This window comes from Charadrius vociferus, unplaced genomic scaffold (genome assembly GCF_000708025.1).
Source record: "Charadrius vociferus isolate BGI_N301 unplaced genomic scaffold, ASM70802v2 scaffold90, whole genome shotgun sequence".
In the NCBI taxonomy this organism is placed as follows: domain Eukaryota; kingdom Metazoa; phylum Chordata; class Aves; order Charadriiformes; family Charadriidae; genus Charadrius; species Charadrius vociferus.
In genome coordinates, this window is record NW_009647222.1 from 2,039,877 (window position 1) to 2,056,817 (window position 16,941).

General features: G+C 40.9%; 1 protein-coding gene across 1 annotated transcript in view; it reads right to left on the reverse strand.

Moving 5' to 3' along the window:
- Nucleotides 1-16,941, reverse strand: part of MICAL3 (microtubule associated monooxygenase, calponin and LIM domain containing 3) — a 106,688-nt gene that overhangs the window by 23,443 nt on the left and 66,304 nt on the right. Inside the window, 8 exon segments of the mRNA XM_009879637.1 lie at nt 1,629-1,723; nt 2,673-4,545; nt 6,123-6,211; nt 6,670-6,801; nt 7,433-7,537; nt 10,753-10,815; nt 13,026-13,163; nt 16,282-16,371. Of these exon segments, the coding sequence (XP_009877939.1) occupies nt 1,629-1,723; nt 2,673-4,545; nt 6,123-6,211; nt 6,670-6,801; nt 7,433-7,537; nt 10,753-10,815; nt 13,026-13,163; nt 16,282-16,371 (2,585 nt within the window).

Sequence of the window (16,941 nt, forward strand, 5' to 3'; positions counted from 1 at the left end):
TACTTCATCAACTCTTTCCACCAGCCTTAAATTCATCAGTTATTATAATTCATTCCACTATATATATATATACAGAAAGCATTTCCTGTAACACTTCAGTTTGCAGTACTTCCATACCTTTGCCATGTGAGCCAAGTATCAACTAGATCCTGCCATTTGAGACTGATTTGTGCACACTGGATGACAGGTTTGAAAGAGGAGGCACAAACCACTGTCTGTGACACTGCCCTCTCAGATGCTCTCTTCTTCCTGTGTTTTTTTAACGTGTGAACCAGACACCACCAAATGGGACGGGGAACACGTTTTTCATTCTTCAGTACCAAAAGGGCTTTAGTGTTCTGTGGGGTGAATGAAATCTTTACTTATTCCTCCAAACCTTGCAAACTGTCTAGCAGAGCTTAGAAGCTCTCAGGAATTCAAGAAGGACTCTTCCCCATTACTATGATTGAGCAGTTCCTTACATTTTTCACTTACTTTTTTGCACTAATAGTGCCACCCTAAAATTGAAATAAGTAGTTTAAAAGCAGCTACCTTTGGCACTTGGTTATCAACATATATTTTCCATATATAAATATGTGCAAATAAATTAAATGTATTTTTCTCTCCGCGCTTTTATGGAGACCCAACTGGTGTCTCCTCTTTCCTCCTGAATAACTTCCTTAAAGCATCATTTAAAGTGAAACTTTTTGGGTAGAAAGCTGTGGATATGTCTTACAATATGACATTATAGCACTAGCTAGGGAAGGTTGATAGGAACAAGAAACCTCTCTCAGAAGAAGCAGAGTCCATACCAGACCACGCTGGAACAAGAACACCAGGCTAAGACCAACCCCTATATACTGGCATTTCATAGGGGCTCACTACTATGTATTTAAGCTTCACAGTTGTTATCTACACACACAGAGATAGGGAAACACTCTGCGACTAACAAGAAGGCCTCAAAGAAAACAGGGTGAAAACGGAAGAAACAGCTGATGGCTCATCTTTTCTCCCAAAAGAGAAGGTACTAATTCAGACTGTACACATTCTCTTCTCCCAAGAAAAAAAAAGCAAACCTGCATGAGATGTAAAACTGCAGCATGTAGCTTACCTCTTAGTTGATGATCTGTCTTGACTATGTTCTTGATGTATGCAAAAGCACATTCTGTCTGTAGTTTGCTTAGAATTCTACCACTTCAATCTATCAAAGAGGCTGGTAAAACAATATCCTAAAAACGGACCCTTACAAAAAGTGAGAACTATCTCACCCTTATCTTTTTGCAATAGCATTAGAGCCAGTGAAATTTAACATTTTTGACAATTAATGTCTGTCTTCTGTAGATCATTGACATGCTCAAAACAGGGACAAAATTCACTATTCCAACTGTGATATTCGTTGGAAAGCAATGTCACAGTGAGACAACAGATCCTTCATGTAACAACAGTAGGGAGCAGCTTGCAACTGCAAAACCAAGTGAAATCAACTTATTTTGGGCAGAACAGTCAGACAACTTACTTACAGGAAAGCCTGTTCAATGGAAGAAACTTAAGAACAACAAAATTAATCATCCAAGTTTCTGATATGGTTCTCTGCACCTGTGACCTGCATGATGCTAGATCCATCTAAAACACATTTCCTATCTGCCTACCTCTCTCTTGGATTTCTGGGAGGAGCGTTCCAGAATATCATCACTGGAGAGGTCGGAGTCCTCTGAGAAACTCAGGTGTTGACGAAGCTGCAAATCTGACAAGCCGGGAATAAAAAGGAAAAGTTAGAGAAGTGGTAACTATTCTTGCTGTAAATATTTCAGAACTCAGTTGATAAGTTGTTTGATTGAGCTTCAAAAATAATCCTTTTATGCCAGTCTCAGTTACTTCACCTGGGATTTCAGAGTGATCAGAGAAGCACTGCTCCGCAAAATGATCAATATTAGTTAGAAGTTTCATTCTAAGAGTGCATCACTTTCTGCAAATGCTGCTAAAAATAACGGTCATGATTCTCTCTTTGTACTGTATTACCGTATCAATGCTCTTATGATAGAACACTTGGATGACAGCAGCTGGCACTATTTTGGCTATTTATACAAAGCCAGAGAAATGTAACATGTTAGCTTTTGATAGCATTTATGGCTAACTTATTTACCGTACCACAAGTTGCCATTAAACATCTCCACCTGCACCTGACAGAATGTCAGAGATTTACATGAGGCCACAGAATCCCCACTTCATAGATCAGCAGACAGTTGCCAGATCACTGAGAACACAGAAGTAACTGCATCTCTGCAGTCTTCAGCATCCATGGAGCCAGGATGAAAGAAAGAGAACAGACCACCCAAGGAAAAGATGAGGATCAGATTTAAAATAGAGACGAAATGTCACAAACAACTGATTCCAACAAACTGCTTATTTTTCAAGTCAGTCTAAGGCAAAAAACAGATGTGCCTTGCACATACCGAGAGTGAAGGTTTTATTTAAGGATCCATTATTTTCAGTGGCATATCAACTAATTCTGACAATATGCAAACATACAATTCCAGTCATGAGCACTTATCTTAATCTGCCCATTTGACACTGGGGAGCAGTGTCATTCAGTACAGTAGCTGAATGGCAAAGTAAGCCAAACCTACTTTCAAGGATACCTAGCTGTAGGAAAAGTACATGGTGCAGAGGCACATACATATAACATGGTATACCTGCAGCTGTAACCAACGGAGAAGCTTTGTGCTTGCCAGAATCCACAGTGGCACTACTTGAGGGAGTACTTGGGCAGGATTTCTCATCAGTCTTTTTCTTCTTGTCTTTCTTATACCCAGAGAAAACAGACTTCCATAATGACCTAGGCTTTGTTGTTTCCTCTGTCCCACCACTAGATTTGTCGGAAAGCCTGCTGTCATTTTTGGATTTCTTCTCCTTTTTGTTCTTACGAGGGGAGAAAAGAGAAGTTCTTTTCTTACTCTTCCCACTGGAGCCTTCTGAAGAGGTGACAGACCCTTCAGGTCCAGCCACATCAGCAGCAGGAGTGGAGAATTTCTCACTAGCAGCATCATGCTTTCGTGCAGATCCCTCTGCCATTTTCAAGGCCAGATGCTTTGGAGAGTCATAAAACAACTCTTTGGTCTTCAAGGGCATAGAAGACACCTTTCGTGCCCTTGTGGCCCCAGCAGCAGCTGCAGCCATCTCCATATCTTTCATCTTACACAACTGTTTAGCCATGGCATCACGCAGTGCTTGGCTCTTGACAGACTTCTCTCTGGCTCTCATTCTTTCTTCAGCAAGCTCCTTGGCCTCCGCAGAAATTTCAGGCAACACTCTCTTCTTTTGGTTAATTCCTCCTTCCATTGAGGGTGGACCACCATTTTCTTTGACCAAGGGCAAAAGAAGTGGTTTCTCTGGCCTTGGCCTACTGGTAGGAGGTGTAAAAAACTTCTCATGAAGACTTGAGTCCTCTGTCCTGTCATCATATGTGTCCTCTACATCATCAGCAAATGGAATCTCATCCACACTCTCTGCAAAAGACTTCCGCACATCGTCTTTTTGGGCCTGGGTTGACTCTTTGGCAACAGAGGTCGGCTCACGGCGTGGGGGAGCAGGTGGTGTTGATGCTGGTGTTGGAGGTGACCTGGCTTCAACCTCATTCTGCCAGACTGCTTGATGCCTCTTTCTACGCAAAGTAGCTGGTTCTTCATCCTGAGGAGGTGGTGGTGGAGGACTTGATGGAGGAGTAAGCATGGTAGAGTCAGAAGTGTTAAAGCTCTGGCTAGCCATAGTTCTCATATTAGATGAGCTCTCCTGAAGGCCAAGTCCAGAACTGCTGGATACATCTCTCCTTACTTCATTGGAACTCTTTAGCTCTTTTTCTGATGGAGATTTTGGAGTGAGAAGAGATATCTGCTCATTTTCTAACTTGGACAGTCCCTGTCTTCTTGGGGCAGGCTGGGGTTTCACAAGATGCATCCTTTCATCCCCTGAAATATTCTCAGTATTAAAAGTCTTCAGAGGAGTTGTCTCAAGGGCAGATACATTAAAGTTTGTCTCTGAGCGTTTGTTTCTGTCCACTGGGGTGAGTCCTAAACTCCTCCGGATTTCAGCACTCTTCATCCAGAACTCTTCTACAAGGTTACTCCGTTTCAGGGCTTCTTCTGCAGTAGTAGGGCTCCCCAGTTTTTCCACCTCACTATCCTGGCCCCTAAGGACCAGTTTGGCTAAAGGAGTAGACGTTAAGGCTGGGACAGGTTGGAAACATACTGGAGGCTCCACTGGCGATGGAATGGATGTTTCAGCAGAAGGCAAAGGCTGGGAACAGATAGGCATTTGAGCAGATGTTGGGGATGAAGCCAATGTTGGTCCTGCTGGCTGAGACTCTGCTAGTGATGTAGGTGCAATGGCTTCTGGTGATGCAACCGGCTGAGATAACACTGGGGATGGTGGCACCAAAGGGCTCTTAACTTTCCTGTCTTTGGGAATTTCATCCTTTGGTCCTTCTTCAAGAATGAAAGGCTCAGGAAAAAAGCGTGCCTCTGGAGATTTTATTGCACGGAATACTTCAGCCAGGGGATCTTTTACATCCTACAAAAAATGAAAAAAGGAAATATTAGTAGTAACTGGGCACATTAGAATACTGTTGGGGTTTTTTTGCATTTAACAAAGTTAGCAATAAGGAGACCATCCAAGTACCAAAACATGAAAAAACCCCACACGTGACATCCCATTCACAGGCCTGGAACATCAGTTAGGATTTCTCATCAGGTATGGTTCATTTTTCTGTGCCATTGTATAAACCATCCTGTGTAGATGATAACAAGGCAAATTTAATTTTTGTAAGAAAAAACACTGAACGAAATTCCTGAAAGCCATTTCTGTCTTTTCCTGCTCTCCCTTCGAATTACCAACTCTGTGTATTGTGGTGGTCCCTTATCTCAGACAGATTTGATGCAAGTCTCTCAAGCTCTCACCAATATAGCACTTTCTGCTGGCTAGCGTCTGCTATAATGTTTTCTTAAAGCAAGGGGTGCTTTCTCTGTTAAGAGTAAATTAGGCTGCAATTCCCTTGCCCCTTAATGGTCTGAGAAGTCTTGGTTTTCATCTCCTACATCCAAACTGCCATATTACTGAGTAGCACAGTTTGTTGTTTTATAATTTAACCCTTTGGCAGCAGACCCCTCCTACTGAATTCTGGTATTATGCTTTCCAATTACATCTTTTGCACCAGCTTTCTTTTGAATGCAGACAGTTTGGTTTAGAGCATTAATCTATCTGTGTGCTTGTATGACATATATTAAAGACCCAGGTCTTGAGTACTGCATTTAGGCACTGTCCTGATATAAATGTCTACCAGAATTATTAAATGGTCCTGGAAAAAAAAACACCTCAATTTTAACAGAAAGTGAACGCTGTCAGCAATTGCTGTAGGCAAATCAGCCTTATCCCATGTGTCCATTGTAAAAGTAAACTACTTTATGACAAAACGCTCTAGAATAAAGTCTAATCTTTTAGCAATCCCTTAAAAAAAAACCCACCACTTTGGAGAGAAAAATTTGCATTGAACATTTTAATGGTCATGCACTTCCTGCTTTTACACACAGGTAGCTGGAAACACCACAGTATGCTTGCGCGCACTCCAGGGCTGACAATATGACAGTACATCATTGCCATGTCTCACATCCTTAAGACGAACTATGTTGTTACTCTGGAATAAATAAGCACTGCTTTGGTTACTACTAAGTAATACAAATATAATTTTGAATTCCAACTGTAGAGAATCTGCTTTTGGTACAGAAAAGATAGCCTAATCAGGATAAACAGGAAACACCTTACTTATGGCTCCCCTTATGCATTTTATATATACATACATATATATAGGTAACTGCACACTGAAATTAGAATATCCTATGTAATTCCTTTTTGAGCTTTATGATGGGACCTTGTGTGACCGTGACAGAGCCACTACAGTCTGAGACAGGAAATAAAAATAGTACATTATTTTTTAAGTCTAAATGAAGTCAGATTTCAAGGAGATCAACAAAAATTAAAAAGATAGGAAAGGAGGAAAACCCACTGCTGTCAGTTGTCTTCAGTTTATCCAACAAATTGTTCTATTGAACTACAGGTAGTAAGTAGAAAACTGCAAAGATTCCCTTTCTTACCTCTGCTTGTTTTGCTTTGGGACTATCAACTGGAGACAGAGGAAGAACATTGTCACTAGACTGGATAGGGATGGACAGCTTGCATGGATCTAGGGAAAGCAAAAATGTTTCCAAAAACACATGAGATCGGTAATTTTTTTTTTTTTTAATGTTACATGCAGAAAGTAGTGACAGATTTCTCAGCTGCTTATAAATTCTAGATGGGACATCTGGAAACAAGTAAAAAAATTTTAAATGTCCAAAATGGTACAAGCTTTTTCACATAAAAACTTCTACAAGAAAAAGCAGTTAGATGGGTTCTCACGGTTTAGGAAGCTGCAGCAAATGGATTCAGAACATTCTTCTCAAAATGTTAATGCCAGCACATACCTTGCCAGTGAGAGTAGTAAGATGGTTCAAATTCAAAAGACCGTCTTCTCTTAAATCTAATAAATGTATAGACTATCTCAAATGAGATGGTTCAAATTCAAAAGACTGTCTCTAATAAATGTATAGACTATCTCAAATGAAATTATAATTATTCAAACGCTGATAGGAAAGCTATTACCTTCTGTCACACTGCAAGAAGCACCTTCTGCTCCTTCTTCATCATCTTCATCTTCAGAGACTTGTAGTTCTGGCTCTTCTATGCTGCCTCGATGTAAACGAAACTCCGCTTCTGCATCAGATGGGATGTCATCTGATCACGGATGGATTGGGGGAAAAGAAACAAGAGATCTTGGATACAAGTCCATCCGGACATCTATTTATTATTTAAAAATTTTTCATAATCCTTTCTTTCTATTCACATGGTGCTAATCACTTTCATAACCCGAAAACCTAAATGTTTCATTCCTTTTTGTGTGCCAATAAGAGTAATTTAAGCAGTAAATGAGGGACTATTAGTACAAATAACTAAATCAGTAGTTGAATTCATACCTTCGCATTTTTCTGGAAATTTTTCAATGTTTTCTGGCATATACAGTTCATTTTACTAGCAAGGGAAGATTCTTTGCATAATATTGTGGACTTTTCACAAAATTACTTCTGTTTCTGTTATTCAACAGGATTAGTACTGAATACGGACACAAGACCAAGCCCTCTAGTTAGCAGATGGTGACAGGACATGAGAAATTTATTCTACAACCCATGGCATTGAGGTTCTTCTCTTTCTTTTTGTCCCTTCACTCCTGGCTCCCTCCTGACTATTTGAAACAAACTCCTACATTACTAAAAATAACATCAGGCTTAAGCACCCTCATACAAAGTATTTTCTGCCAATACAACTCTGTTCATGTAACAGGTTTAAATGATGCACAGTGGTACCCTACCATCATCCAGCTCTGCACCCGTGTCTCCCTCTTCACCTGCCTGCCCTTCAGTGTCTGCAGGCTCTGTGCCCAGCTCATTCTCCACATCATTATCCTCAAATGGAGCTAGAATATATTCAAATATTGAGAAAGAAAAAAAAAAACAACGACAAAAAACCAAACACAGCTACACAGTGAAAAGGTTCCACATTGAACTGTACCAATGGTTTATAGTGGAGATACTCATTAATTACTGCCAAAACAAGAAATCCTGAAATGTGTCACCTGGAAAGACATCTATGGTGAAATGATACTTCCAGACTCCAACAAATCAAGGAATGCCTGCTCCTGGGGAGTCTCCAAGGCATTTGCAGTGAAAGCAGCCAGGGCTTTTCTGTACAACAGGCTTTGTGAAAAATTAAACAAGAAGGGGACTGGGAGGACATCAAACCAGAATAGTTTACTGTTTTTCGAGGAAGATTATTTTTTTCTTTACCACACCAGAACAGACATCACCACTTTACAGCATACCTGTATTAGGTGAAAACTGAAATATCACAATGTACCACAACTGTTCATCTTGAAATTGAAACAGGCTTTTGAGGGTGTAAATCAGAGACAGAGTCTAGCTCTGGGACTGATCATTATTACACTGGAAACTATTTAACTCTGTGCAGCTACAATAGTCTTTGGTAAAAAGGCCTAAGAGACTTGATATGCTGTACAAGTAACCAGGACACAAATTAACTGAGATATTTTTAAGTAAGTAAAAAGATACACTTGAAACTTTCTTTTCTATTACAGATCATAATTTGATTTGCTGGGTCAAAATAAAGAAAAGATTCTTGAATTGGTAACTCTGAAAAGGGCATTTGACGTTACTACTTGTCACTGGATTTAATTACAGGAGGAGAGATAAGACCAAACTGTGGGGTCTAAATTTCATTATCAAATGATACTTTGAAAAAAAACTAAACCTTATGACACGTTGTCCCATCTCTAGTACTATGGATGATTTGCTTGATTTTTTTTTGTTAAGTATTCTCATAAAACATAATTTAAATATAAAAAAAGAAGCACTTCCAGTTTCTTTCCCACAGTAGAGTCAGTCAACTACATGTTTTAGTTTTGTGCAGCGAGTTAGCATCAATTCATGTTCAACAACATGCAGACATTTAACTCTGTTGTATACCCTATTGCAAATGTATACACAGTCAGCACGTATTATTATGCACAACGTTTGCTAATTATACCCATAGGATATGGTCCTATAACAATGATAACAGATAAATTCATAACATTCTTGGCTGCACCTGTACCAGTAAACTAAGCGGTGCAAGTCTCTGGATCTGAATGCATACAGTGTCATACTGGCATCTTTAGGAGGGCTCCTAGCATGACTCCCAGCAGTTATTTCCCATGGTAGGGCTGGAGGCTGTTTGCAATAGGCAGTCTGGATGAAGCCCCCTGATTCTGAACGGCAAAAAAAGTTTAGCCACATGGGAGCAAATCACACTGTGCCAGCTTTCTTCAGAGTCAGGAAGCAGGCACTGATCCTTTTTATTTACTAGTGATGATGTGGCTTTTAGAAATGTTTATATGCTAGCATTGCTAATTAAGACAATGAAAACAAACCAACCCTCCCTAAAATGGAGGTCTTGCAGCCTCTCATGTTTCACTAATACAAGTTTTTGCTTATTTCAAAATAGCTTTCAGTGGGTGGTTTGCCTTCCTCCTTCAACCTGACAATTTCACTTTTTCCATGTTTTTCCTCTCTGGAGTGTTAAGACAGATAAACATATGGGCTAGTTTATTTTCTACCAGCTACAGTGAAAAGGCAGTTACACTTACATGTGATAAAGCACCGGCCTATTCCCTTACATCAGAGGCTTATAAAATCCAGAATCTTACCGATGTTAAGTGTAGGAGACTGAGTCCTACAGCAAAGGCTGGAATGTCTAGAGGGGCATTTACAAATCTACTGAATAAAACCAAACTGCGTCCCAGTCCAATTGTAGCTTAGGTATGCAGTAGCTTATGTTATTTTGGAAATAATAATGTCATGGGATGATTTTATGGTAGCAGTAAATGTGAGTAATCTTAATCAAAATTTGCAAAAATGTAACTGTGATGTTAGGAATATCTGATACGACTATATGGGTGTCTTCAGGTTCAGAAACCATGAGCTGATGTGATGTGCATAGGGAGTGTGGGAGAGAGAGGAGAAAAATCAACTCTTAAATGGGTTGGTACACAAACTCAACAGAAGATTACAGATGCATAGATAAGAAACAACTTGGTGCAAGGGTGGATCCCATTTTGAGGGACATGGAGTTTGCAGGTGACTGGTTATATTATACATATACTGTGCATATACGTATACGCAGTTAGGATAAGGAGCAAGAGGCCAAAAGCTGTCACACAATAACTCAGAAGCTACACACTATGGCAGCCAGAAACTGGGATCAGCACTTGGTTTGTCTCAGCTAGCAGCTGTGAGCAGACTGCATCATGTGCAGACATCTTGTAAATGCTGCTGCCTTGGCAAAGCAGCAGCAGAAGCAAAGTTTTATAGGCAAGCTGGATATTTTGATGTGCCAAAGCAACTTAGCTGTAGATCAACTACCTAGCCACAGACTACTCCTGTTCCACTGATCTAGATACCTTCACTGCTTTACACAGATTTACTCCCTTACTCTAATCCCAGAATCTTCCTGCCCATTGGTTTTGTAATAGAGCTTAGAGGACCACATAAAAGGAAGCAGCTGAGCTCTACCATCCTTCAACATCCCTGAGGCTTTCCCTAACAATGTGAATCCCAAGTCAAAGAAGACACAACAGCCATCACTATTCCTAAAGATCCCAGCTTCAACCTCATTCTTCTTTCTTCTTTCCTTCACCAGATAACTCGAGTTTGCAGTTGCTACAGAGAACTGCAACTGTTTTAAGCACTCTGTCATTTAATCTTTCAACTGCAAGAAAGCCCCATGTTCTTTTAGTCAAGGAGGTAGGGGAAGAATAACTGATCCAGTCTTCAGTTTACAATGCAAATCAAAGCACTCAACTAGATTCCTCCTTCTACTTTATAACACCTGAGCTAACCTCTCTGTTTGGCCTGCCTTCAGAAGGGTTACAACAAATGTTGAGTTCATGCAAGAATGGACTGTCTGAGCAAGGCGTGCATGCACACTCCCCCTTCCTCCCTCCCTCCATGTCCAGTCATGCAGTAGCGACAGGGCTGTAAGTTCCAGGGTTAAAGTACCAGCTCAGCTGCTGAAGGCATGGAGAAGAGACGGGCAGGGTTATTGTGCATTGGAATACATAGAACATCACCAAACTACCTCCAGGGACCGTCTCCAGCCACGCCTGTACCGCCTCATGGCGTACGGAGGGAAGGTCGGATGCTGAATTTAAAAAACAATAAATTGTAAGAAATCAAAATTAGACCATCGGTAAGCTTCTAAAACAGAAGAGTGACAAAGGGAAATTTTTCAGTAGCAAATACAGGAATAAAACCTGAGATGTTAAACAACCAACTCCAGGCTTGGCATTTAAATCAAGATAACATACAAACGTCAGGGGGCCTAATCTTCCTTTAGGATCCATAGTGTTAGAGAAAACATGGATGGCACAGTGAGAAAAACACTGCACCTGACCAGCAGGTTGTTGCTGCTGTCCTCTACTTGAAACCCTGCAGAGGAGAGAAACTCATAGATGAAAGAGCTGAGCAACAGGAGAGGGAGGGTCGTAACAGGCATCTCAGAACCTGCTCTGGCCGGGTGCAAATGCCAGCAGATGAAGACAACTGCCCAAAGCAGAATGAGAGGGGCTTCTGTGCACCGTCATACTATCCCAGGCTTTCAGATCGAACCGTATCGCTGGTGATACTCTGATGGGCTCTCCAAACACCTTGTATCACAGAACACAGCTCAGCCAGAACAAATCTGTCTACTGAACTCAAATTTTAAACTTATGATGTATCCACCAGTACTTATGGGTGATAGGCCTTTAAAAAAAAACCCCAGACCTGCTGATAAGCCTACACATCCCTGTACTGTGTGACGAATTAATTGAAGCAGCTAATCTATTGATCAGGATTGTCCTAGTTCAGCCTCGATTTAGGGAAAGGGAAAGAAATATTGCCTTGCTTCCCAAAGGAAGCTGAAAAGACCACAAAATCTATTTGGAAGGATCAACACAGGTTTTCCTTTCCTTTGCTGACAACTGTACCAACACACTATGGAAAAGTAGGAATTATAAAACACAAATTAAAAGAAAAACTCCGAACCTGTAGTGCTACAAGGCCCTCAAACAGAAGCTAAAGTAATCTTAATTGTAGTAAGCTTAAGAAATTCAGTTAACTTTTTTTCTTAGAGTTCTTAAACATTAAGCAACTACTCTAGCAATACTGAATGTTACAGACAGTTGAACACAGCCTATTTCTGTGGTTGCAGTGGGAAGGAAACACCCATCTCTTACTTGTAGGGAGTAGATTTCACATCAGAAAATCCCGGTGCATTCTACAAACCGCAGTTATAGGTGTAGCCAAACTGATCTAGAACTGTGTATCCAGTTGAACCAGGGTTTAAAAAAACCCAAACATCCAGAACTATGAGGAAAAGATAATTATTTGGAATGGAATATGATCAGGCAATATGTGGTAAAGCCCTAGGCTTTTTTAATACAGATCAGTCGTTAACTTAATCTCACATTTCCTGTAAAAGACACCCCTTCCCATGGCCTACTTACTCCCTCTACAATTCTGGCACAATAGTTACAGATTTTGAGGGAAGACCACCACACATCAACTGCATGGTTAACTTTTATTAAGCGTAGGCTTCTGCATAGGTAAAGCACCTATGACATACTTACCTGTAATATACACGCTGTATATAATACACACGCTGTAATATAGTTTAGAACAAGGTCAACAGGGACTGCTGGAAGGTGCTTACAAGAGCGCTGGACTGTTGGCATTTTTCCCCTACAAAGTTTTCCTTTAAGTAACTGGCAACTCTAAAAGATTACACCTCACTTCCAAAAAAATAGATATACTGTCAAATCTTAAATACAGGGAGCTGCTCAGATTTACAAGCCCTTTGAACTCAATTATTCCCTGCTAATAGCAGATGCAGTTACACACTTTGAAAAGCAGCAGCAGAGAACTATACTCAACACAGAAGCCAATCCTGTTCTATCTTTGCTGTAGTGGGTACACAATACAGCCCTTCAGCTTTCCCTAAAGAGGTGCAGAGTCCTCACTGCAACAAAAAGCACATTACAGCTTCCAGTACTATCCCTAAAGTCAGTTACTGAGGGCTGATTGCCAGCACCACCAAATCATGTGTATAATGCTATAGAATCAAAGCAGGCAGACAAACAGGTCAGAAGTCACACCACCATGAAGCTGAGAAAGCAGTTGTTTTAAGTAGACACTGACCTGAAAAGCAAAATGTTTAACCAAGTGTAATTTCCATGTAATTTGAAAGTAGTTCATTTCAATCACTCCTGCCCCTGCTGAAGTACACTGCTCTTGAAGGCACAGAAGCAACAGAGTTAAACAGCTGCAACCGTGATCTAGGAATTGAAGCTGCAGGGCTGAGAGGGAGATTACCTCTGGAGGTGGAGGACTTTGAGGTTGGGACCATTTTTTCCTCCTCCTCTTTTTCACGGATGTGTGTCCAGTGCACATCTGCCAGGATCTCCAGAGGATCAACAGGATTTACAATCTGCTGCAGCCTAAGGTTTCCAGCTAGCAGGAGAAGGGCACGGCACGCCAGGTTGTAGGGGCAGGGTGGTATGAAGGACAGGGAGGAAAAGATGGGAGAACAGTGGGAAGGAAAGGTAACACATCATAGGAAAGGAAATAGGAAAACAAGAAAAGAATATGTTACTGGCTAAGATCAGTTTGCAAGACAGATAGAAAAAGCTCAGCATTGTGTGTGCACGCATACACCAATACAGCGCTCCTCACACTCCCCATCAAAGCTGAAAAATGCCATTCCAAAGGCAAAAAGATGCTATTAAACACTTCATTGTAGATTACCTCTATTGCAAGCAGCTTCACTGAAATGAAAGACATTCTCTGGGTGTCCAACAGTATGTGGTATGTAAATACCAATTTAGCAGAAATTTCCAGCTCCTTCAGCCTATTCGTTATGATTATTGCCAAAGATATCTTGCTGTTAAAGGCAAGGGACAATCTGCGTTGCAGTTTGATGCACCAAAACGAAAGGGGTTTCATTCCCTCCTACTGGGTTAAGTACTCTTTCCTATGCTAGGTACAAATTTATTTGTGATTTAAATTACATGATGCATCTCAGAGTTTCACGTGTGTGCGTATATGTGTGTATGCACACAAGGGCACACACTTACTTTAGCACTTAAAATGCTACTTTGTTTACTCATGCTCTTTTGTACTGACTTGTTCAAAGGGTAGATTTCTTTTTTTTTCTGAAGAATAACAGCATTTTCCTTGACTTAACAGCTCCCCACCTCTCTGGAAGGAACTTCCTGTTGCACAAATGAATTTGTTTAAAAAAAATTTCATTACTCCTCAATTACCTGCCTACACAAAGTTCAACAACTTACAGAGTGTCAAAGGGAACAATGGGCACCTAAAGAAACTGATAAGCAACTTGCTTAACTGCTGCAGAATACGCACCTTGGGAGGATCTACTCTGAGGTGAATGTTATATTAATAGACCCTGTCTTTATTGTTATATACTATATGTGACTATAGCTCAGGTTTTATTTACCCATAATAAAATAACTCATTCTACAGGGGACAGGTATTCAGTGTCTGCAGGAGTGGTCTTCAAACACAAGTGACTCATCCTGAAAAGTAAAATGCCCACTTACTTTATAAAGTAGAAAGTAAATTTTCCCAACAGAGGGATTACCACTGAGAAGGGCAAAACACTGTTTCAGCAGTTTAGAACCTCAAAAGCAATTACATATTCGTACGGTGGACTAGTGTTTGAAGGAAATAAGAAACATTAGCAGCATTTAGAGGTTGCACTCGTTATTTCCTGCTGTCTCGTTTTAATGAAGTTCCTCTCTCCCAGCCGTGTTTACCCCAGACATGACAAAGTGTTTGAGACTTCCATTTCAGGATTGACTGTGTGTGACATTTGCCATTAAAACTGCAGAAGAAACAGGCAGAAGGAACTGCAGGAAGGAAAGAATCACCAGCTGGTTATTAAAGGGGAAAAGGATTCAGATGTACAAACTCAAATGCACAGCCGAATTCACAAGTATTTAGCAGTTTTATGTCTGTTGCCTCATCAGAGAGTTTTCTTATCAATAAGCATAACCGCAAGGTCCATCAGAGCCACTGGACATCCTGCAGGGACAGGAACCTGGGCTTTTCTCACTCCGTACCAAAGCACTCGCATGCAGGCCCCAAGATGAGTAGAGTTAGCATTTGCATCGCCACGCAAAATTTTGTGTTAAAAGGTTTAGGTTTGCCAGCAATGGCTGAGAAGTATATAGTCACTCAGCAAGGGTCAGAAAGAGCAGGTCCCACGTGATTTGCATGTTTTAAAATGGATTTCGCTGGGATTTAGACCAGTGTAACATACACACCTTCAACTACTCCACACGTCTCTAGACAAGAGGCCTGAGCCTGTCCTAATTACAACATGGGTCCTCCTCACCTTCTCCAGGAAATAAACAGCAGCACAGCCAGCCATGAAAGACTGCTGCTTGGCTAAAAAGCAAACCTAACGTTTCCTTGAGGTCTAAATGCTTGAGAATTTCAAACACCACCTGGTGTAGCCTTCCCTCTAGAGTGCCTGCTAAGCTTTGCAGGAAGCTGGACATTAATTCCACTTACATTTGGAAAAGTAGCTTTCTCCTCCAGTTCCACTGTAACACCTACCAGCACTTTACAAGCAGCAAGCAGTCTCAACGTTTAACTTTAATGGAATGAGAAGCCACCTGCAAATCAACTCTTTAGGAGTCAGGTCTAAAGCACACTAGCGACTGCAATAGGGGGAACTTCTTCAGTTACGCTCTTCAGCCATCTTACTAATACTTCTCATTCTTACCATCAGAAAAGTTAAAAAAAATTATAGCACATCTTTTTTTTTTTTTTTAAAAAAAAAAAAAAAAGGTCAGAAAGTCAGAAGCTAAGCTATAGTTGTTACAACCATAAGCTCCAAAATATGCAGTTTGACAACTGCATATGCCCTCTTACCTGCAGGAAGGCACTCGGATTTTCCTCTTATGTATTCTGGCTCTAATGAACCACAACGAAGGAATAAGGAATTAACAAACTATTAGGACCATCAGAAATAAACCACAAGAGAATGCATCATGGAAAATAACACAACCCATTAGACTGGAATGTCAGATTAATTTTATGCCCATTATATGATTGTGAAAAATCTTGAGGGGTCGCTGAAGCTTGATTAGCTTCCCCCACAGACTCTCCCCACAGAAACACACTCACAAAGGACAACAACAAAAAATGCAAGTTTGCTGACACAGGCAATCTAAACGCAGTACTTCTGATGTGTCCCATGTGTCTGACAAATTGCAGAGGTGCAATTAGTTTGTGTGTATGGAACAAATCTGAAACTCCTAAATACATGGGGGACACCGTTCATGCACATTTGCACATTGCAGTAGCAAACTGTCCAGGCTTTCTAGATATCCTGAGCTTTATTTTTTTTTTCTGAAACCAGTGGTAACGTCAGACCTGATATATGGCACTTGGACCAGGAGATAACAACAGCTACCGAATCAGTTTTTAGGATGCTGGTAAAGCAATTAAATAAAACACAGAAACTTCTCATGTGGGACCTGCTCTTTAAAACATTCCCCCCTCCTTTGGGGAAATGGAAGTGGAGATGGTATACGGGTACCTTTAAATGTACCCGTGTCCTCTTCATTTGAGAGACGTTGAAGCCAGAGACCTTGCTGCAGCTCGCTCTCCCAAGGGCAATACTCCCCCTCTACAGCAGAGGGAACCACACATCCATATATAACACCAGACACGCGTGTACACACACAAGTGATGGAGAGAGAGAAAGAGAGAAAGAGAAAGGACAGAATCAGAAAGAGAGGCTGTCTGGAAATCCAGCAACTCCCCATGCTCCCGCTGTATTCAAAGTGTCCGACAGGAAAACTGTTCAAATGAAACAATGGCTGTCCGAGAACACCATGGCTTAGCAGACTAAACACACAACATGCATGTTACCATACTTAAAAAGCAGTCTTGACTTCCACAGACTTCAGTTATGGAGATACAGCTCCTACACTGGAAAAGTAGCCAAGCAGCCTGCTGAGCTCATCAACAAAACTGCCACTTAGACTCAAAAAACTGGACCTCTGCTTGCATTAGGCAGCCAAAGACCTTCACAAAGAAGCTCTTTGGAGTCTGCTAGTCTTCACAAAAAGGAAATGTGAGCACAAAGACAAAGACAAGATCAGTGAGAAACTTGGCGTGACGGTGAAACACTGGAAACATATCTATTCTTAGCACGAACTTTGCATTTTGATGACTGAGACAAACACAGTGGAAA